The sequence below is a fragment of the Dipodomys ordii genome, unplaced genomic scaffold (assembly GCF_000151885.1).
Source record: "Dipodomys ordii isolate 6190 unplaced genomic scaffold, Dord_2.0 Scaffold54, whole genome shotgun sequence".
NCBI lineage: Eukaryota > Metazoa > Chordata > Mammalia > Rodentia > Heteromyidae > Dipodomys > Dipodomys ordii.
Genome location: NW_012267270.1, coordinates 2,567,117 through 2,590,859, shown reverse-complemented (window position 1 = coordinate 2,590,859; position 23,743 = coordinate 2,567,117). Strand labels below are relative to the sequence as shown.

General features: G+C 40.3%; 1 protein-coding gene across 8 annotated transcripts in view; it reads left to right on the top strand.

The window, feature by feature from the left end:
* The window catches only part of Ppp6r3 (protein phosphatase 6, regulatory subunit 3), a 115,009-nt gene that overhangs the window by 23,239 nt on the left and 68,027 nt on the right, over positions 1-23,743 (top strand). For 7 of the 8 annotated variants that reach the window (XM_013021063.1, XM_013021061.1, XM_013021060.1 and 4 more), the window contains exons 2-3: positions 6,661-6,812; positions 21,251-21,483. In XM_013021063.1, the coding sequence (XP_012876517.1) occupies positions 21,257-21,483 (227 nt within the window). In that variant the 5' untranslated portion in view covers positions 6,661-6,812; positions 21,251-21,256. Of the gene's footprint in view, positions 1-6,660; positions 6,813-9,291; positions 9,317-21,250; positions 21,484-23,743 lie in introns of those variants that run through there. The other variant, XM_013021056.1, reaches the window with a different exon arrangement.

The window sequence follows — 23,743 nt, the reverse complement described above, 5'->3', positions numbered from 1 at the left end:
AGATAATAGTTTCCAATTAAGTGGAATTCCTGCCCTGACTGGTTTTGAATGGTGATCTTCAGATCTCAGCCTCTTGAGTAGCTAGGAATACATGTGTTAGCCGCTAGTCCCAGTCTTGTCATTCTACTTTTTACATTTATTTTACTTATTTTACAATATTCCTCAAGTTGCTTTTTGTTTATTTAAATGTCCTGGTTTTATTTATATTTAACGTCTTAGTTTCATAGGAATGAAGAATTCTGGGATTATTGAGGAATTATTTAGGAATGTGAACTTTTTTTAGGTAGGTCATGGGGCTTGAACTGGAGACCTGGATGCTGTCCCTGAGCTCTTTTGCTCAAGGCTAGCACTCTACTACTTTGAGCCACAGCACCACTTCCAGCACAGCTTTCTGGTGGTTAATTGGAGATAAGAGTCTCACAAAAGTTTCCTACCTGGGCTGGCTTTGAACTATAACCTTAGATCTCAGCCTCCTAAAGTAGCTAGGATTACAGGTATGAGATCCTGGTGTCTGGCCAATAGAAATTTTGATGTCTTTCTTACTGTTGTACTTGGGATTATGGATTTCAGCTTTTAGGTCAAGTAAAGCTTGAATGTATAATTCATTTGAGCTACCTGAGTATAGCTTGTTGAATGGAGTTTGTTCCATTGTGTTAATCTTTGCTCATGGTTCTCTTCTTAGCTTTACTTTAGATGCTAATTTTCTCATTTGTGACTTGGCTGTGTTTTTATAGAGAGGGGCTTCTTGCATGCCCATGGTGATTTGAGTGCTCATTAGGTACATTGCTAGACAGTGATGTAATCCAATCGGGTGCCAGAGTTTTTACTTACAGTACAGTACAGTACTTACACGATAGGCTTTTGAAAGTGTTAGTAGGGACTTACCCTGGATGTTTTGTACTTTATACTGTAGTCTTACATTCTTGGTATGGTGATTTTTTTTTTTTTTTTTTTTTGCCTGTCATGGGGCCTGAACTCTGGGCCTGGGCGCTGTCCCTCAGCTCTTCAGCTCAAGGCTAGCACTCTACCACTTGCCACAGCGCCACTTCTGGCTTTTTCTGCTTATGTGGTACTGAGGAATCGAACCCAGGGCCTCATGCATGCAAGGCAGGCGCTCTGCCACTGAGCTACCTTCCCAGCCCATGGTATGGTGATTTTTGATGAATGGTTTAGATGTCTTGGTATTCTTTCATTGGCTTGTGTTAAAATAATTTTCCTGAAATTACCTGATAGAATTATCTATATATTTTCATGATATAGATTTTTTAATGGTATCTCCAAAGACTACCAGATGCATACACTTAATATTGTACCTCATTAAGTAAAAAATCTTATCAAGCATTGTAGCCTCCTCCTTTGTTTCCCCTTCCCATCACTTTCCATTTTAAGTGTTTAAAAGGGGAAAAAAAATACATTTTCTTAGATGGCTATCACTTGTTCCTTTACCATTCCCAAAGTCCCAAATTACTCCCTAACATCATCATCTCCTATCTGCAGTGTAGTCTCCTGGCATTTCTTCTAGAATAGGTTAGGTATGCTGTCTGTACATACCTTTCGCTTGTCTTCATTTGAAGGTATGTTTACTTTCATTCCTGAAGAGTATCTTCACTGGACATTGAATTCTAGGTTGACAGTTTTTTTCATTCAGCAATTTAAAATACTATCTTAATATGAAGTTTTGACATACTCTCTTGACCTCTTTGGCTTGTGCTTAGAGATCCCCTGTATAATGTGTTGTCTACCACTAGCAGATTTCCAGATTTTTTTTTGTATTTTTGGTTTTTCTACTTTTTAATCATAATATATCTGGTTTTTATTGGTTTTGTTTTTGTTGTTAATGCTTGTTTGCTGAACTTCTTAAATCTGTCTTAAATTTATATCTTCTTAAATTTATCTTTTATCAGTATAGCTATTTTAACAATATTTTCTGTTCCAATATTACATGTATTTAAAAAAATTGTTTCTACAAATTATGTGTGCACTTTTTTTCTTTCTTTCTCTTTTTTTTTTTTTTTGCCAGTCCGGGGGCTTGAACTCATGGCCTGGGCACTGTCCCTGAACTGCTTTTGCTCAAGGCTAGCACTCTACCACTTGAGCCACAGTGCTACTTCAGGCTTCTTCTGTTTATGTGTCACTTCTGGCCTTTTCTGTAATAGTTGATTGCTTTGAACTGTGATCCTCTTATCTCAGCCTCCTAAGTAGCTTGGATTACAGGTGTGAACCACCTGCACTCTGCTCAATTTTTATTTTTTTAGATTTAAAGCTGTGTAGATGATTTTTATTCACATCATCCACATAAAGGCAAATCAAGGCTAGGTCCTTTCTTATTATCCTTAACTGTAATATGAGGGTAGTAGTGAATAATAATAGGTAAACGCAAAGGGTAGATATTCATTCTCTTATTCTTGACTTCTGTGATTAAGCAAAGGCACTTAGGTTGTTTAGTTTAGAAACTACTTTTTTTTTTAGCCTAAACTGGTTTATTTTGTGCTAGGGATTGAACCTAGGCTTTCAGCTTGCAAAAGTACACATTATATTACTAACTTTTTAATTAATATTTTTATGATTATGTTGCACACACATTCCCTTCGTTAGTGTGGAGTACAGTAGTGGAGAACAGAGGATAAGCTTTGTCATAGGGTTAGAGTACGTGGCTGTTGAGAAAAGTGGCTTTTGTTGTTGTTGGTGGTGGTCATGGGGTTTGCCTGGGCACTGTGCCTGAGCTCTTCAGCTCAAGGCTAATGCTCTGCCACTTGAGCCACAGTGCCACTTCCAGCTTTCTCTGTTTATGTGGTGCTGAGGAATGGAACCCAGGGCCCCGTGCGTGGGGGGCAAGCACTTTACCACTGAGCTGCCTTCCCAGCCCCAACTGTGGCTTCTTCAAGGAACTATTGGCAACAATTTGGAGGAGGGTGTTATACAAAAAGAAATACAAAGTATCAGAAGAAATACAAAGTATAAGCACCTTTCTGAGAAAAAACTACCACTAAAACAGAAGAATTGCAAAGACAACATAGGACACAGGAACAAGATCTGATGCAGGAAAAAGAAGAGACTTCCTGGCCTGGGAAGACCTGTGGCATCAGACAAGGCCAGCAGAAAGTCCTCATAAGAGTAGGAAAATAATTCTTCAGAAACACAAAGATAATAGATGAGTGAGTAAAAGCAAAAATTTTAAAAAATGATGTATTTGTAAGGAAAATAAAAATTTGCTTAGAAAGAGAAAATATAATTTACCATTTAGCAGCTGTAAATAGTGTGTATGATACCTAGCTAAGCACTCTACTGCTGAGCTGCATTCCCAGCCCTGTCCTCACTCTCAGTTGATCATTTGAGTACATATACTGCTAGGACTGAATATCATTTCTCAGTTTGCGCAGACTGAGTGTCTTAACAGAACTTGTATACAGTTTTGGAGTCTGAAAGTCGAGATTTGAGTTTTGGCTCATTTAGTTGCTGGTGAGGGCCCAGTCCGCACATGACTCTGCCTCAGCACAAGTGGGTTCTCTAGTGGCTCTTCTTCTCTTTTGGGGTGTTGGGGGAGAAGCAAGGATAGTACTGGAGTTGGTTTGAGCTCATGGCCTTGTACTGTTTAGGGCTTCACCACTTGAGCTGGGCATTTTTATGTTTCTCCCTGGCTTGGCCTCATTCTGAGATCTTCTTACCTTTACCTCCAGATGCATTACAGGTGTTGACTACATCCAGCTTGTTGTTATTGTTGGTGGTGATGGGGTTTTTTGGTCAGTCATGGGGCTTGAACTCTGGGCCTGGGCACTGTCCCTCAGCTCTTCAGCTCAAGGCAAGGACTCTACCACTTGAGCCACAGCGCCACTTCTGGTTTTCTCGTGGTTTATTGGAGATAGAAGTCTCACGGACTTTCCTGCTCAGGCTGGCTTTGAACCAAGATCCTCAGATCTCAGCCTGTGGTCCCTGGCTTTGTTGTTGTTTTTGAGATTGGATCTCACTAACATTTTTCCTGGGCTGACTTCAACTCCATCTTTTGCTGCCTTCTCAGTAGCTAGGGTTATAGTGTCTCTTCTTATACTTTTGAATCCAGCCTTTTCCCACAACCTTACTTAACTGTGACTTAAATCTATAATAGAATGTAGGACTCAATTGTGCATTTTAAGGGTTCTTCGGACCTACAACTTGAAACTCTTTACAATTCTTTGGATACTGCTTCATTTGCTTGCTTTGGTCCGTGTGTGTGTGTGTGTGTGTGTGTGTGTGCATGCGTGTGTGTATGTGTCAGGGCCTTGTGCTTTCTAAGCATACCTCGAGCCGTGTGTGTGTGTTTTAATTGTTGCTGTTGAGTCAGTCTCCCTGTCCTTGTGTGTATGTGTGTTTTAATTGTTGTTGCTGTCGAGACAGTCTCCCTGTGTAGGCCAAGCCTGCCTGCTTTAGCTTCTGAAGTACTGGGATTACATACAGGTGTACCACTTAGCCTGGCTCCATTTTTTTTTTTAATTGTGGTAAAATGAATGTAACATAAAATTTACCATCTTAACCTGTTTTTAAGTATATATTTCAGTCCATCTTTGTACCCTTTTCATCTTTCAAACTGAAACTCCATATCCATTAAAAAATAGCTTTCTATTCCTTCTTGTCTGGCAGTTCCCATTCTCCTTATCTGTTAGGATAGGTTCCAAGACTCCTTGAAATCTCAGATAGTTCTGATTCCTATAGGTACTGTTTTTTACTTAATAATTCATTTATTTTTGTCAGTTATGGGGCTTGAACTCTGGGTCTGGGCGCTGTCCCTCAGCTTTCAGCTCAAAGCTAGCACTCTACCACTTGAGCCACAGTGGCACTTCTAATTTTTCTGGTGGTTAATTGGAGATAAGAGTCTCATGGGCTTTACTGCCCAGGCTGGCTTTGAACTATGATCCTCAGATCTTAGCCTCCTGAGTAGCTAGGATTACAGGTGTGAGCCACTGGCCCCCAGCTTAGTATTATTATTTACTATTCATAACAATTACTTTATTTTATAAATTGAAACGGTAAGAGATGTGCAACAGTAATGATAGAACAAGCACGATAGTGTACTGTAATGAAAGTTACATACGTGTGATTTCTCAAGACAATTGTATCACATCCTATAGTTATTCTTGTTGACTGTAGAAGTCACTGACTAAATTGGCCAAGACAAGTTTTGTCAAAATACAGTTTCTCTTTATTTGTGGCTCATTTAACATGTCTTTAAGGTTTGCCCACACTGTAGTAGCATATGCCAAGAATTTCTTTCCCTTTACATAGAAATGCCCCACATTTCACATGTCTGTTCTGCTTTTGATGGGTGCTTGGTTTACTCTGTGTTTTATCTATGGTGAATAATGCTGTTGTGGACACGAGTATACAAGTATCTCTTCAGACCCAGCCTAGAGTTCTTTGGAGTAGGACCCCAAAGTACACTTGTTGGTCATATGGTAATTCTTATTTTTTGTTAGTTGTGGAGTTTTATGGTTTGGTATTCTAAATTTTTTGAGGAAACATCATATTTTCCCTTTTTTTTTTTTTTTGGGGTCCGGTTGTGGGGCCTGAACTCTGGGCCTGGGCGCTGTCCCTCAGCTCTTCAGCTCAAGGCTAGCACTCTACCACTTGAGCCACAGTGCCACTTCCAGCTTTTTCTTTTTGCTTATGTGGTGCTGAGGAATCGAACCCAGGGCCTTGAGCATGCAAGGCAAGCGCTCTACCACTGAGCCACCTTCCCAGCCCATATTTTCCCTTTTATCTGTGTGAGGTTCCTGGGGCTCAAACTTAGGGCCTGGGCACTGTCCTTGAGTTTTTTGCTCAAGGCTAATGCTCTACCACTTAAGCCACAGCCTCTCTTCTGGCTTTTTGGTAGTTTATTGGAAATAAAGAGTCTTATGGACTTTTCCGAGTCTTATGGACTTTCCTTCTCAGGCTGGCTTCAAACCACCACCTTCAGATCTCAGCCTCACGAGTAGCTCGAATTATAGGCACAAGGCACTGGCTCCCAGCTCCCTTTTCCTTTTCTCCCCCATTGGGGGCGGGGGGGGGGATATGTATGGTTCTGTTTCATTTTGTTTGGAGATAGTCTTGCTGTGTAGTCTTACGTGGCCTTGAACTCATTTAAAGTATTTGTTGAGATCCCAGTGTAGTAATGTTTTATTGAAGAAAGGACGATGAACAACATTTTACTTGTAGATGCCTTGTAGACAGCATTCATAGAGGATTTCTAATTAATAGAGTATACATAGTCTTTTTCCTGTAATACTTAGCTATCTGTGTCATGCTTTGGAAAGTTATCTGTATTTTATGGTTAGTATTTGTTTAATTGACAGGAATTTGGAGGCCCCAGGTACTTCTGTGATCTTAATATTCTACTCACAAATTATCATAAAAGTTATAAAAGATGATACCTCAAGTAGTAAGATGTATGATGCTTTTGTAGCCAACCTTGTAGTTGTTTCATAGAAACAAACAGAAGAATATTTTTCTTCCCTCACTGACTGATTTTATGGCATGTATATTTATTTCTGTGTTAATTGTTTAGCAGGTAAAAGCCTGGTTAAAAAAAAAACAAGAAAATGTCCTGTGGGAATCAAGACTTGAACCAATATCTTTTAATGAAACTATCATCACACCGACAAAGAAACATGTGTGATTATCTGCTTTCTCTCTTTCTCTTTTTAATAGGAGTGCTTCTGTTTCCTATGATACCATATTTTAGTTCGGCTAATCTTCTAATGCGGTAAATTGGAAGACCGTTACCATCAGGATAACCTGTAATGGGCAAGGAGCCACAGAGAAGAAAACATTTGTTTTAATTTTTAACCTTGGTTTGAAAGGTAAGGTCAATTGAGATCACCAGAAGTTTCCTAACAAGAACTGTGTATCAAGAAAAGCAGTGCTCTGAGATACTAGAGCCCAAGGGAACCAGGTCTAGGGCATTCTCTTTGAGCTGGGTACAGTATGAAACTACTACTGTGTTTTTAGGAAGTAACCATTGTGGTAGCCTCTCTAGTCTCTGTGGTCTACTTTAGTATACCTAAGATTCTACAGAACTCAATGGACTCTAGTTTCCAAGAGAGACTGAGCTATGCACGGAGGGCTAAGCAGGCATAGCAGGCTGAAATAGCATGTAGAGTAAGAGTGCTAAAAGAGACCTGAAACCCAGGCCTCTGCTTGTGATTCACCTGGCTCTGTGCATATGTGAGATGTTTGTTTTATACTAGCTAAAGACTTGGCTTCCAGCCAGGTCTTGGTCTCCTTTGAGTTCTGTTTGCTATCAGTTTGGAACTCTTTATTGGGAACTTTTTATTATGCATCAGAAACTGACTTTGCAGATTTGACTTTTGTCCCAGTTGGCACCTAATAGAAAGTCACACAGAGGAGCCTTTGGGGCATGTCATACGAGCATAGTTAGCATAGTTTCTTTTGGATCATTGTATCTCAATGAGGGTAGACAAATGATAAGGTCATCTATCTCTTTGGCCTGTTGCTAGCTTCACAACTTGACATTTTTTGGTTACTTTTTACTGTGCTTCTTGCCTTTAATTTCTGATGATAAGTCAGGTTCTGTCCTTTCAGTGACTTTACAACTTTTTCTTTTCTACTTCTATTCCTGTGAGTTTAGATCAGGCTCTCTGTACTACTTAGAAGATCCTATTATTGTTTTGTTCTAATAAGTCACTTCTAATACCCAGATGATCTTTCCTAGGCATCTAGAATACTATGTAGGGGTTGGAGGCATGGCTCACTTGGCCATGCCTCCATGAATTAAAGCATCAGGTACTGAGTTTGAGCTCCTGTCTCAGACAAAAAATAACTATGCATATGACCTTCCTAGTACTTCCGATATGGTCCTGCAAACCTTAGGAAGCTCAAATGTCCTCCCTTCCTCCCTCCCTCCCTCCTGTCTGTCTTGTCTTTTCTTTTTCTCGCCCCCCCCCCTTTCTTTCTGTCTGTCCTGCAACTAGGGGCCTGAGCACTGACTGGGCTTCTTTTTGCTCAAGGCTAATAACATTCTACCACTTGAGCCACTGTGCCATTTCCAGCCTTTTCTGTTTATGTAGTACTAAGGAATTGAACCCAGGGCCTCATGCATGCTGAGCAAGCACTAAGCCACATTCCCAGCCCCTCAAATGTACTTATGGAGTGACACTCATAAACTCTTCACTCCATAGTCAGGTTCTTACATAAACTTTCTAATTTCTCTAGATGTATTTCGTTATTTTTTTTCTTGAATCCATCCTTTATGACAATTCCCTCAACATAGTCATTCACCTTTTCTCCTAGTCTTACCTAGTTTCCTAATTCTGTTTATTTTTATTATTCTGTTTTTTAAAATTTTTATTTGTACTGAGATTTGAACTTGAGGCTTCATGCTTGCTTTATTTAAAAAAAAAAAAAAAAGGCACTCTGCTGTTGAGCTACAGCTCCAGACCTTTTTTGTACTCTGGGCCTGGGCTCTGACCCTCAGCTCTTCAGCTCAAGACTAGCACTCTACCACTTGAGCCACAGTGCCACTTCAGGTTTTTTGGTGGTTTATTGGAGACAAGAGTCTCACAGACATTCCTGCCCAAGCTGGCTTTGAACCTCAGATCTCAGCCTCTTGCATAGCTAGGATTACAGGTGTGAGCCACTGGTGCCCGGTTCCAGATCTTTTTTGTGCTAGTTATTTTCTTTCTTCTTTTTTTTGAGTAGTTGAATAAACAAGTTTTAATTCCATAAGTTACATTATGATCATTGTCACCCCTTCCACTGTTCTCCCCCATTGTCCCCCCCATCCTTCAAGTTATATAGTTCAGTGTTTTTAGTGTGCACTGAATCACTGAATATAATCCTCCCTCCATTCCTGTCCCCTTTAATTGCCCTCTCTACCCCTTTCTCCCCATAACTCCCCCCCCCCATCCTATTTCTGCTTCCTGGTATTCATTTTGTTAAACAGTTCATTAGTTGTTCAGAGGAGTTGTACCATTGGACTCCTCCCCTAAATATGCCATCTTTTAGTCAGCTTGTGTATATATGCATAAGCCCCTGTATTTGTTAATCATGTATGTTTGCAGTTTAGATTAACTTCCAAATATGAGAGAGAACATGCACTATTCATCTCTGAGCCACACTTAACATAATTTTATTTATTTTTGAGATAAGGTCTAGCTTCCCTGCCCAAGCACATGCCTGAACCATGATCTTCCTATTTTTCTCTTCCCACTTATAGCTGGGGTAGCAGGCTTGCATCATTGTGCCCAGCTATTGGTTGAGAAGGAGTCTCATCAATTTTTCTGCTTGGGCTGGCCTCAAATTGAGATCCTGTGAATTTCAGCCTTTCAAGTAGCTAAGATTACAGGTATGAGCTATCCACACCCAGCTCTACCCCTTGTGTCAAATTCTTTCTTGTTTAAATTTTCTGGATTGTTCAAGGACCTTTATGAAGTCTTAGTAGTCCCTTATTAAATATTCTAGGATTTGTTTCCTCTTTTACTAGATGTTAAGTATTTTGTGATCAGGGAGTTTTGAATCCTACTTTATATTGACAATACTTTCTAAATAATAGGAATCACTAACGGTTTGATGGTAGACTCTAAAAATTTAGAGACATTTTGCAAGGTAATTGAGACTTTCTACTTTTCTTCCTGCCTTAGTTTTATTTCTTTTCTGACAATGGTCCTTGGCTTTGTCAGTTTTTACTGTTTTTTCTTTTGTTCATTTCTACTCATCATCAAGCTGTCACATTATTAGGATGAGGTAACTAAAAAACATTACCCAAATATTTTCGGTAGTCCTTAAATAAGTACCCAGTGGTTAATGATTCCTAGAGTGGAACCATACTGGAGACTAAACTTACATTGCAAAGGCCCAGGTAGCAAATTATTTAGGTTTTGCAGACAAACAATGGATATTAAGAAGTTATTTGTAGAATAGTCTCTTTTCAACTTCTTTACAAATATTTTACCTGTAGTTATTTCATGAAGTTTACTCAGAGCTAAAAAGTCACACAGTATCCACAGGTTTGTAACATGAAATAGCAGTCCTCTGTGCAGTCTCCATCCCTGACCGACTGAGGGGTCTGGATCTGCCACCTTCATCTGTTACTTTGACAATTCTAATAGGTCTTCCTCTACTCCACTGGTGATGAGAAAAAGGTTTTAGCTCCTTCTATCCTCAATATTTTAACATACTTAAAACATAATTCTTAGGTAAACTCAGTATTAAAAGTTTGTATAATTTGGTTAATTATCTTTTTTTTGTTATTGTAAAAATACCATACAGAGGGGTTACAATTACATGGGCAAGATAGTGAGTATATTTCTTATCAAGCATTGTTGCCTCCTTTGTTTCCCCATACCATCCCCTCCCCTCTCTACCCCCACCCCCCACTCCGCCAAAGTTGTAAAGTTTGTTTTTTTTGGACATAACGTCTTGCGCATCTCATTGTTGTAATGGGCCCACCTGTAACCCTATTTAAACAATTTGTTTTTTCCCTTCCCCTCCACAAAGGTTAATTATCTTAAATACCTGACTTACTTGCAAATTTTTTTAGTGCAGTCAAACAGCAGCTTCTGTCAGCTCGTATAGGAAGGACCCTGGGCTCATGCTCTGACCCTCTCATAGCTGCTGTGGTCCTTCCCTCTTCCTTTTGATGGCTGCTTTAGCTATTTATAGCCTTGGCTTCATAGATTTTTTTTTTTTTTTGGCATTTAGTGAAAAACATTCTTAATAGCTTCCCAAGAAATGGGAATAAATTTTTGCAAATTTACTTTCCTGAAAATCGTCTTTTCTAGAATGGGTAAGCCCTTCTCTGGCTCTCACCTGTGCCCAAGAGGATCTTTTGTCTTTCTCACTGCCCTTTGGGATGGCAGGTCCTAAGGAGAGCCACACTGGCAAACTGGAAACATTCCTTTTTACCGCTATAGATTGACCATAAGGGTATGCTCTTCTAAACCATGTTGTGGTAATTTCTATTCTCTGTAATCCTAGCACTCTGGAGGCTGAAGCAGGAAGTTTAAGGCTAGCCTAATTTATGGAGCCAATAACAAACAACAAAACAACGTTACCTAGTGCCAGTGACTTAGGCCTGTAATCCTAACTACTCAGGAGGCAAAGATCCAGAGGGTTGTGGCTCAACACTACCCTGGGCAAAAAAGTCTGTAAGACTTATTTCCAAAATCACCAGCAAAAAGTCAGTCTGTACAGAAATGGAGGGACAAAGTGTCAACAGCAGTGATACTCACTAGACACTATGCTGAAAATGAACTATACAACTTGTGGGTGGGGATGGGAGGGAAAACTGTGAGAGAGCAAGGGAAGGCATGATATTGTCCAAAAAAAGTTTATACTCTTTGCCTCACTTAAGTAATTGTAACCTCTCTATACATCACTTTTTTTTAAAAAAAAAATTTATAATGGGGCTTGAACTCTGGGCCTGGGTGCTGTCCTTGAGCTCTTCATCAAGGCGAGTGCTCTAGCACTTGAGCCACAGCGCCACTTCAGGCGCCACTTCAGGTTTTCTGGTGGTTAATTGGAGATAAGAGTCTCACAGACTTTCCTGCCTGGTCTGGCTTTGAACCATGATCCTCAGATCTCACCCTTTTGGGTAGCTAGGATTATAGGCGTGAGCCACCAGCATCCGGCTTGTATATCATCTTTATAATAATATTTGAAAAAAAAATTAAAACCAAGGTAGAGATGTGGCTCAAGTGATAGAGCATCAACTGAGCAAGCAAACCAAGTAAGCATAAAGTCTCAACTTCAAATCCCAGAACTGCCAAGGAAAAGAAAAAAGTGTGTGCTCGCACCAGTACTGGTGCCTATAGCTCAAGGCTGGTGTTCTGCCACTTGAGCTACAGGTCCACATTTGACTTTTTTTTTTTTTTTTTTTTTGGGTCCGGTTGTGGGGCCTGAACTCTGGGCCTGGGCACTGTCCCTCAGCTCTTCAGCTCAAGGCTAGCACTCTACCACTTGAGCCACAGCGCCACTTCCGGCTTTTTTCTTTTTGCTTATATGGTGCTGAGGAATCGAACCCAGGGCCTCAGGCATGCAAGGCAAGCGCTCTACCACTGAGCCAACTTCCCAGCCCCTGACCAAGTTTTTTGGGATGTAAAGAGTACAAAAGAACTCAGGGTTTTCCAGGATCAGTCCTGAGTCCAGTTTTTCCCCCTCCTTTCACATTTAATTAGGTATCCTGTTTCCCAGCCTGTTTGAATGAACTAAGTCTTTTTTATATTTGTTACACTTTTGAGTTACCATACAAAACAAAACAAATTCTCAGGATACCTCTTATGGCCTTCCTGATTCAAGATAGAGCTTTTTTGTTGTTGGTCTTGGGGCTTGAACTCAGAGCATGAGCACTGTCCCTGAGTGTTTTTCTAAAGGTTAGTGCTCTACCACTTGAGCCATAGTTCCACTTCTGGCTTTTTGGTGGTTAATTGGAAATAATAGTCTCAGGAACTTTCTTAGACAGGCTGGCTTCGAAAACAGTCCTTAGATCTCAGCCTTCTGAGTAGCTAAGATTACAGCCACTGAGGTCTGGCTATTTTATTTTTTTGTGAGGCTGTTGTGCATGGAATTGCTTTTCTGATTTCTCAGCCTTTTTATTGTTGGTATATAGAAAAGCTACTGAGTTTTTTTTTTTTTTTTTTTTTAGTGCCGATTTTGTATCTTGTCATCTTTATAAAACTGCTTATTGAATCTACAAGTTTTTTAGTGGAATCTTTGGGATCTTTTACATGTAGAATCAAGTCTTATACAAATAGGGATAATTTGCTTTCTGCCTTCCCCTTTTGAATCTTGATAATTGCCATATTGCTTTGGTTAGGAATTATGTACTATATTTGGTAAGAGTAGGGAGAGTGGACACTCTTGTCTTATTTCTGACTTAAGGGGAAATTATTTCAGTTTCTCCCTGTTTAATATGTTGACTGTAAACTTGTCATATGTAGCCTTTATTATGTCCTAGTTTCTTCAGAGCTTTTATCGTAAAAAGATGTTGATTTTTATCAAAAGCCCTTTCTGTGTCAATTGGAACGGTTATGGGACTTCTGTCCTTGCTTCTGTTATATGCTGCATTCCATTTATTGGTTTCCATAAGTTGAGCCATCCTTGAATCCCTGGGATGAAACCAATTTAATCAGTGTATGATCTTTTTACTATGTTTAAGTATTTTATTGAGAATTGTTGCATCATGTTTCATCAAAGTGACTTGTTATGTTCTTGGTTTGGGGATGGGTATAAAACTAGCTTTGGATGAATTTGGTAGCGTTCCTTCTATCTAGTGGAAAAGTATGAGGAATATTGGTTTTGGGTCTTTAAAGTTCTGACAGCATCTAATAGTGAACTTACAGTATCTTTGTTTTTCTTGAGCTCCTTTTGGAGAGTAATATAGTATGCTGTGCTTATGTCTTGTTGGAAAGAAAGTTAGTGTCAGTCCTGAGGGAGTTTCTGGAATAAAACAGTCACACATTTGTATTAATATGTTTTTCATGGTTATATAATCATATGAATATGCTTAATACAATTTGTGAAAACATTGACTAAAATGGTCATGTCCTCAATTGTTTCTTTGTGAATTATTTGCTCTATTACTTGAACCACACCTCCATTTCCAGCTTTTTCTTAAGAGACAGGAGTCTTACAGACTTTTCTTCTGACTGGCTTCAAAATAGATCCTCAGAACTTAGTCTTCTGCATCGCTAATGCTTCAGGCATGAGTTACCAGTGCCCAGCTCTTTGTGAATTATGACCAAGCAGCAATGGTTTAAAACTTGTATCAGAAGCATGAGGAAATTTGTTAGCCATGCCGAATCTCAGGGCAAAGCTCTGTTTTGCTAAGTCAAAATCTCTGCCCCTGCTTCTTGATTGCTGGAGTTAAAGTTCAGTTAAAAGTATTTGCAGGGGCTGGGAAGATGGCTCAGTGGTAGAGTGCTTGCCTTGCACGAATAAGACCCTAGGTTTGATTCCTTAGCACCACATAAGCAGAAAAAGCTGGAAGTAGTGCTGTGGCTCAAGTGGTAAACCCTAGCCTTGAGCTGAAGAGCTGAGGGACAGTGCCCAGGTCCAGAGTTCAGGCCCCATGACTGACCAAAAAAAAGTTATTTGCAAATGAGTGCCTAGTAAACATAAAGACCTGAATTCAAATTCCCAGTTCCCAAAAAATAAGTTAATAAAGGTTCCTGATTATGTTGTCAGACATGTTTACTGCACAATAGTAGCTTCTGTTTGCTATGTGCCTATAGGTTCTGTTTACTCACCAAATGAGCACACAGCCAGTTAACTCAGAATACCGAGCCTAAAGAAATAGAGGAGTGGCATGACCTGTGCCAGGCCTCTCATGGTGTGCTAGTGATGGAGCTGGGGGTGGAATCCAGGTCTGTTGAGGGTTAGTAGTAATGTTCTAGGGAAAATGTTGTTTATTTGGTGAATGCAAGTGGTTGAAGGTAGTTTTTGTAGGTAGTTTTCAAAAACCACCTTTGGGCCTTGGTGAATGTGCTTGCATTCTCTGAGCAGTGCCTTGGCAGGTGACACAGGTAGACAGATGCTCTTGCAAGTTATTTACCCACATTCTGTGGAATTGTCAGACACTCAGTGCTTGAATGCTTTGAAGAAAGTGACCAGGCCTCAAGTTTCATTCCAGAAAGGTTTGTTATGAAAGTAGTAATAAATTTCAATGAAACTTTAATTAAAACTTTGGTCTGAGAAGAATAGATTTATTCAGCTGTTTGATACTGTACTTGTACATCTGCAGGAAAAGTTGAGAACAGCAGAGATTGTTTTCTTTGGCATCAAGTAACAGGTGACTCCCTAAGGACCTACACATTTTAATGTCTAGCCCCTCTGGGGGAAAAAATGCCACTTTTAAACTTCTTTAATCTTCTTTTGTAAAACAAGTCTTATTGATTATCATTCCTTGTTGATTAATTTATTGTAAGAAATTGTGCATTACCCCTAACTGCTATTTAACTATAATTGGGAGTGAATTTTAAAGTATACTTACATTTACTAAATAGGAATTGTTCTGATGCTAATTTTTCTGCTAATCTGAGTAGTCAGTTTTTTGTTGTTGTTGTTGTTGTTTTGCCGGTTGTGGGGCCTGAACTCTGTCCCTCAGCTCTTCAGCTCAAGGCCAGTGCTCTACCATTTGAGCCACGGCGCCACTTCCAGCTTTTTCTGCTTATGTGGTGCTGAGGAATAGTACCCAGGACCTCATGCATGCAAGGCAAGCACTCTACCACTGAGCTACCTTCCCAGCCTAGTCAGTGTTTTTTTTTTTGTCGGTCGTGGGGCTTGAACTCTGGGCCTGGGCGCTGTCCCTCAGCTCTTCAGCTCAAGGCTAGCGCTCTACCACTTGAGCCCCAGCGCCACTTCCGTTTTTTTTCTTTTTGCTTATGTGGTGCTGAGGAATCGAACCCAGGGCCTCAGACATGCAAGGCAAGCGCTCTACCACTGAGCCACTGTCCCAGCCCCTTGACTTTTTGTTGATCAGTTGGAGATGAGAAGAGTCTTGTGAACTTTTCTTTCCTGGTTGGCTTCTAACCTCAATCCTCAGGTCTGTCTCCTAAGTAGCTAGAATTACAAGTGTGAGCCACTGGCACCTTGTCAGGAGCAGTGTTTCAAGGCAACCTGTTCTTCCCTGTGTTCTGTGTTTCTGTCTCTTGTAAAAATTATGTTGTTCCTATGGACACCAAGCTTTGTTATCGGGGGAAGAGTTTATCATTAACAACACTGTGAGGTAGCCTCCTTCACAGTAACTCTGTGCTCTGCTATTTATAGATACTTTCCTTCCTGTCCTTTTCATAATGGTGCCACAGTCTGCACTCCACCAAACTCTCCTTGCGCTTCCCCATTTGCATTTTGTCAGACATTGTCCACTGTGTTTCTTGTACACATGAATCACCTGAGGAGCAGTTATGAGCTTGCAATTATCTCCACTGCTTGGACCAGTGAGAAGAACTCTTTGGAAGCTCAGTTTGCTCAACTCTTTGACAGCTCAGTGTGTCTGCTTGTGAACCACACCAGAGCTCTAGTGTAATTGTATATGCTACTCATGGAATGAGCAAGTTTTGTTTTTGGGTCCAGTCATGGTCCCTGAACTCTGGGTCTGGGCGCTGTCCCTCAGCTCTTCAGCTCAAGGCTAGCACTCTACCACTTGAGCCACAGCGCCACTTCCGGCTTTTTTCTTTTTGCTTATATGGTGCTGAGGAATCGACCCTCAGCTCTTCAGCTCAAGGCGAGCGCTCTACCACTTGAGCTACAGTGCCACTTCCGGTTTTCTGGTGGTTTATTGAAGATAGGAGTCTCACGGTCTTTCCTGCCCAGGCTGGCTTTGAACCGCGATCCTCAGATCTCAGCCTCCTGAGTAGCTAGGATTACAGGTGTGAGCCACCAGCGCCCGGCTCTAGTCAGTGTTTTTAACTACTCTGTTTTACCTCAGGCCTTGTGGTTTGACTTTGTAATTATTATTTCATGTCTAGCTTCTTTCTACTTCAAAGGGCACAAATAGAAACAAGGGTCAAGCCTAGTATAACCAATTTACCAGTGCCATGTGTTTCTAGTCAGTTTGTTGTTTGGCTATGAGACATAGTACATAATGTCTGCTTAAGTTTACTTTGCTTAAAGTTTGATTTTCATTTGGAGGTATTCCCAGTATGAAAGAAATTCCCATGGAAATATACATTTCAGTGTGTTCTGTTTTGGAAAAAAAAATGCTGTTCTAACTTAGGATAGTAGAGAACAAAATGAATTAAAGTCATTTTTACAATACTTGCTAAAAAAATTCCTTTTCTCATGTTTAACTTGTGTTTTAAGTATAGCAAAAACCAGGATTATGAGCTGGGGAATTGGAGGACCTGGGTCATTAGGGAGCCCACACTGCTGGATAACACAGCCCAATAGATGCTGACAGATTGCTTTGAGTTTATTCAAGCAGCCTGAGCCAGTGCTCTGATTTCGGGACAGTATTCCGCTATGTGGCAGTATGAGGATGAATACCTTTGCTCTACCATTCTTTAGGGGCTTTGTGGTTCATGGCACTTTGGAGAAAACATAGGTATCTGGCCATACCTACCTGCCTAGGCAGGTGGGAACCTTGACTGGAATGATGCCCAGGAAGGGAGAAGAGAGAACTAGATGACTGCATAGCTGCACCACGGCAGAGGATAGGGTTGACTGTAACAGTGGTAATAGAAGATGGCTGAAAGCAAGTGTTAGTGAGAATGTATTTCCTCTGGAGTAAGGGACATTACTTGAAAAAGAAGCAGCTATTAAGTGTTTATAGGCTTCTGGGCCACAGATGGTTACAAGTTCTTTGCTTTTCCTTTCCCCCCACTATCGTTATTATAAAGGCAATATACAGAGGGGTTAGAGTTACATAAATGAGGTAATAAATACATTCTTTTGGATAATGTCATTCTTTCCCTTGCTCTCTCCCAGTGTCTTAACCATTCTTGACAGATAAGCTGTGCGGGCTGAGTTAGATGTTTGCCAACTTCTGTTCTTTATTATAATTGATGATCAGTCTTTTATAAATCTTATATTTAATAAATTTCCTTTATAAGGCTGAGATCTTTGCAGTTTCTACTTGAAATAGGTGAATTCTAGCATGACTTTTCAATTCTGAGATAAATTCTGATAGGCATTTGATTTCAGATTTGATTAGATTTTGTTTTGTTTAGTCTTTGTTTTGAGACAGAGTCTCAGGGAAGTGCAGGCTAACTTTAAACTTAAGGTTCTTCTGGCTCAGCCGCCTGAGTCCTGAGATTACAGACATGCACCACCATACAGGCCAGGGTGTGTGTGTGTGATTTAATTCATAATTTTTTCATTATGTTTTGCTTCTTGTATAGGATTATGAGAAATACAGATTTGCTCCGACCTAAGATTTTTGTCCTGTATTTCTAACTATGTTCAATTTTCTTACTTCATGTAGAAGGAACATTAGTTTACCAGAAATTGGATTTTCAGACTGTTGCATACTGATGGAAAGGAAGGTCGATAGGTATTGTGGGAAAGGTTTCTTTTCAGACTGTTACTTTGCTGACATATTTAAATAAATGAACTGAACTGCCAATCTTAACATGTGCTAGGAGTGGCATTTCCACCATCAGCTTTGAAGACAAGATGTACTGATTGAGGGTTTTGCTGTTTTAAATAAGAGCTGTTGTGCTTGTTTATAACCTTGAGGACTAGTACAGGTTAGTATTTACTTTGAATTCATAAACAAATTAGCTTTACATAGTCTCATGTTATAGAACACTATGCTACAACGGCTATTTTAGTTATCTTAAGTATGGGGAAGAATGATAAAAATACACTTTAAAAAGATGACAATTTTAAAAAAAGAATTTGCTAGTAAATAAGCAGCTGTGTTATTCCAGCAGAAGTATTGCAGAAACTACTTTGTGTCCTCCAACGAGGAAGGACTTGTTCCTCTTCGTAGGAGTGGAAACCAACTGTCCCCCTTTTCCCTCCATTGGAGTTATCTTTTAGCATCATTTTGTCTTTTTTCTGGAGGCCCAAATGGCATGGTGATGTTTTTGGTTTGCCATTTCCCATAAACCTGTCAAGCATAGAATCATTTAGGTCTAAGGTTATTACCACTGACCTTCCCCATGAAATTGTTTTCTTCCTAGAAAGTACCAGCACAGTTGCTCCAGTTCTCACTCCAGTTGCTGCTTACCTCACTAGTAGAGAGGCCTTCAGGTTGTTTGCCAGGCAGGCCTGCAGAGTGCCCTCCTTTTCACCTTAGGCAGAGAGCTTGCCTGCTAGTGTGGCTATTGCTATTTGTGCCATGAGTTGTGTTTGCCTGGCATGTTCTATGATGTCATCTACACAAAATTAGAGGATGTAGCTGGGCGCCAGTGGCTTACGCCTGTCATCCTAGCTACTCAGGAGGCTAAGGATCACGGTTCAAAGCCAGTCCCGGCAGGAAAGTCCATGAGACTATTATCTCCAATAAACCACTAGAAAACCCAGAAGTGGTGCTGTGGGCTCAAGGAGTAGAGTGCTCACCTTGAGCTGAAGAGCTGAGGGACAGCGCCCAGGCCCAGAGTTCAAGCCCCACGACCGTCAAAAAAAAAAAAAATTAGAGGATGTCATCTACACAAAAAAAGAGGAAAGAGCCATGATTCCCACTATGTCTCCCACTATGAGCCTTGTACCATCCTACGGAACTTCCTGTTGAGCAAGTCATTGTAAGTCTGGATTAGGTGAGCTGCAGCCGCTGCTTATTCCTCAGCACGTCTTGGGCCCCTTGCTGTAATGATTATAAACATATTGCCATGTTTCATTGAGAGTATTAAAATGTTCTCAAGCAGAAGTGGTTTATAATGTTTTTCACATTTCATAGTATTTTATTTGAAACTTACAAGGAGCTTTTTTTCTTTCTTTTTTTTTTTTTTTTGCGGGTTGTGGGGCTTGAACTCTGGGCCTGGGCGCTGTCCCTCAGCTCTTCAGCTCAAGGCTAGCGCTCTACCACTTGAGCCACAGCGCCACTTCCGGCTTTTTTCTTTTTCTTTTTTTTTTTGCCTATGTGGTGCTGAGGAATCGAACCCAGGGCCTCATGCATGCAAGGCAAGCACTCTGCCCCTTAGCCACCAGCTAGGGAGCTTTTTTGAGCTTCCTTAAAATGCTTTTCTTTTTTGTTGTGGGGCATGAGCTCAGGGCCTGGGTGGTGTCCCTAAGCTTTGTTGCTCAAGGCTAGTGCTTTACTACTTGGAGCCACAGCACCACTTCTGGTTTTGAGGTGGTTAATTGCTTTGTTGCTTAAGGCTAGCTAGTGCTTTATCACTTTAAGCCACAACTGTTTTTGAGCCACAATCCTCAGATCTCAACCTCCTGAATAGCTAGGATTATAGGTGTAAGCTGCCCACATCTGTCTACTGCTGCTTTTTTAAATTATTAGATTAATCATGTGACTATCAGTATAAATAAAATTTGTCCTGTGTGATCTCTATTTTTTAAAAAAATATTTTGAGGCAGGTTTAAGAGTACATTTCCAATATGGGTGGATTTAGCAAAACATGTGTGCTTTATATAGGTTCCAATCTTCCTTCCTTTAACCAGGGATTTAGTAAGTAGCATGTGAATGATAACAGTAAGAGACACTGGGCTGACAGTGAAGCTGTCACTGAAGGAGAGTTTTGATTGGGCATGTCAAAGTATCACTATCTTACCACATTCTAGCTCAGGAATTCTGCAGTGAGCCTCTTTGACAGCTCTAGAATGACCTGATGGGTTCTGTTCCTACTGAGGACTTACACTTGATGCTGTCATCTTGTCACCAGTGGTCAGAGATGGCCTTTGAGATACTCTCATTATGACAGCCTTTAGATGAAACAGTAGACCTGCTATTCATGCTTATTTTCATTTGGAACATAACTATCTTCTATAGCTCTGTAACTTGTTGAAAGTGGGGAAGATAAAGTTGAGGAAAGAACATGTATGTCACACTGGGGGTGATTGCTTTAGATTTGACTGTCAAAATAACCAGGGAGAATATGTTTCTCTAAATTTCAGTGTTAGATTCCAGTTTATAAATACCTTTATTAAGAATGGGACAGGCTTTACTATTGTATGGTATTAGGCTTTTGAGAATGAAAAAGCTAAAAGAGCTAGTTTGAAGTGGCCATTCACTTCCTTTGTATTCCACAAAGAGTTCCAGATAGACCTTATTAGTTGCTAAAGACAGTAATTTTATGAAGAATATGTTCTGGGCCAGGTGTCGGTGGTTTACACCTATAATCCTAGTTACTCAGGAGGCTGAGATCTGAGGATCACGGTTCAAAGCCAGTCGGAGCAGGAAAGTCCATGAAACTCTTATCTCCAATAAACCACCAGAAAACCAGAAGTGGCCTGTAGCTCTTGTGGTGGAGTGCTAGCCTTGAGCTGAAGAGCTGAGGGACAGCGCCCAGGCACAGAGTTCAAGCCCTATGACCGACAAAAAAAAAAAAAAAAAGAATATGTTCTGTACCCTTCAGAAAAGGGTTATTCTCTGCCTTTTTTTTTCTTCCAGCAATTCTTCAACAAAGCATGGGTCAATTAATTTGGCAAGTTTAAATCATCCTTAATTTTAGCTTTGAACATTTTTGTGTTAACATTTTTTTAACCAATAAAGTATATTTTCTTACAAGTAAAAAAATCATGCAATGTTAGTTATTAAAGAGTTTTGATAGGTTTAAGATGGAAGATATTTTACTTTTATGTGAGCCAAGTTGATTTGCAATTTGAATTATGGGAAATTAATATGTAAAGTTGAAATTATATGAAATACTCTCTGCATTTTGTTTAGACCAGCATGTTTTGGAAATTTGATCTTCACTCATCATCCCACATAGACACACTTCTAGAAAGAGAAGATGTAACACTGAAGGAGTTAATGGATGAGGAAGATGTTTTACAGGAATGTAAAGCTCAGAACCGCAAACTTATAGAGTTTCTGTTAAAAGCAGAATGTCTCGAAGATTTAGTCTCATTCATTATAGAAGAACCACCTCAAGACATGGATGAAAAGATCAGATACAAGTAAGAAAATTCCATCTTCTCTTTAGGGTGGGGACTAAAGTTGGGATAGAAATAATCAGTCCTGACCAAGGATCCCCTAGAGCCACTGCAGCCATTGACAGGACGCTGAGATGATCAAGAGGGGCAAATTTAGTGGGGCACACAGTTCATTCTAGAACTAAACCCATCAGCTAATAGGAATCTGAATTTCAGCCAGAAGATTTCATGGATGGACAGCTTGCTTAGTAAAGTAATGAGCGCCTTCTTTAAATAGCAAGACTACTCAAGTAAGGTAGAAGGCCAGTTGTTATGTGACGGCCCCAAATTGCCAAGCAGGTCTGAGTTGGAGTGTGGATTGTAAATAAGAGAGCATTGCTGATACAAAAAAAACTGACCTTTTTTTTTTAATCTGAAAATTAATGCACAAGTCTTAATGAAATTAGCAAAGCTATATTTAAACAGGAAATGCCACATTAACTAACTATAGTGGATTTTTCTGCTTATCAGTTTAATCTGCTTATAACAGAAAACAATGGTACAGTGAGGAGCTTTTATAACTATTGTTTATAACACCTTTTATGCATACCTTTGGAAAGCCTTAATGAATATTAAGTATATATTATAAAATTTTTATTGTTATTGTTATAAAGGTGATGTACAGAGGAGTTATTATTTCATAAGTCAGGTAATGAGTACATTTCTTTTTGGATAATGTCACACTGATATTAGGTATATTTAAATGGAGGTATTAGCTATTTCTCTAAATCTAGCTCTTCAGTTATTTTCCCCATCTGGTCCTCCAGGATACAGCACCTTCAGGAAAACAATTGGTGCCCAAATCAACTTGATGGAGTAGAAAAACCATGGCCTTTTACTAATGCTTCTTTCACCCCTCCTTCCCAATTCTCACCCTCTTCCTTTTCCCAGGGAGTGATGCCCTAAGTTACTGGTAGTTTGGATGTTCAAGGATGTCATATTTTTTCTTTGCCAACCATTAAATTTTATATCTGCCATTAAGTGAAAGCCTCCACTCAGAGATCAAAAGAAAAACGAAAGCAGTCTGGCACTAGAAATAGTATGCCCTTATTCCCTAAAAAGAGATGTACTTTGATTCTTCCACAGTGAACTAGCATGTGTGGATGCTGTCTGACCCGGGCACATCACCTGGGAGGTACTGAGCCCAGGAACGCAAGTCTGCAATCAGGCCCTCCTAGAAGTACTGTGGTGCTTCCTTTGTACATGCTCTGAGAACTAGTAGTTCCCTTCTTGGGTCAGATTCTTCACATAACAGATGAAGTTAGTAGTTCTTTACCTAGTGAGGGGCATGTGAAGTGCTTACTTTATGAAAAGAAATTGTACTCTTCCACCCCATACTAGTTATGACACATGTGGGACCCAAAAACACAGCAATAATATTCCTTCTCTGACCATCTTGTGTTGCCTTTGAGGCTGTGGGAACAGAAGTCCTTTCTTAGATGCTCAACCTCTTCTAGGATGTTGTGGATGGGACCATTTGAAGGAGCATGTCTTGAGCTAGAGGGAAGTACTCCATAGTCAGTCTGACCACTAGCAGTATGAAATGTATCTTGGGGGTTTCAAACACTTACAATAGTCCAAGGACTTTTCTAGATAGTATGTGAACCTTTTGCTAAATTAATATGGACTATAGTCATCCCAGGAATTTACTAGCACTTTATGCTTTAAAAATGATGTAGTGATTACTGTATATGGGTAAACCAGTCTAAAAACCTGTATTTTGTCAGAGAAATCCTCTGGAGAAAAAACAGGATAAGAGAAGGACTGCTAAAAGTGATGGGTACAGAGAAGAGAGTTCAGGGGAACATCTCATTAAAAAGTGCCTTTGAGCTGAGCACTGATGGCTCACGCCTGTAGTAATAGCTACTTGAGAGGTTGAAACTGGGAGGATCAAGGTTTGAGGTCAACCAGGACAGAAACATTTGTTAGAACCCTTGTCAACTCAAAGCTGGGTGCAGAGGTGTACACTTGTCATTCTAAACTACATGGGAGGCTGTGGTTGGGAGAATCAAGGTTCCAGGCCAGCCAGGGGAAGAAAAGACAGTAAAGACTCATTCCCGCCGGGCGCTGGTGGCTCACGCCTGTAATCCTAGCTACTCAGGAGGCTGAGATCTGAGGATCTCTGTTCAAAGCCAGCCCGGGCAGGAGAGACCGTGAAACTCCTATCTCCAATAAACCACCAGAAAACCGGAAGTGGCGCTGTAGCTCAAGTGGTAGAGCGCTCACCTTGAACTGAAGAGCTGAG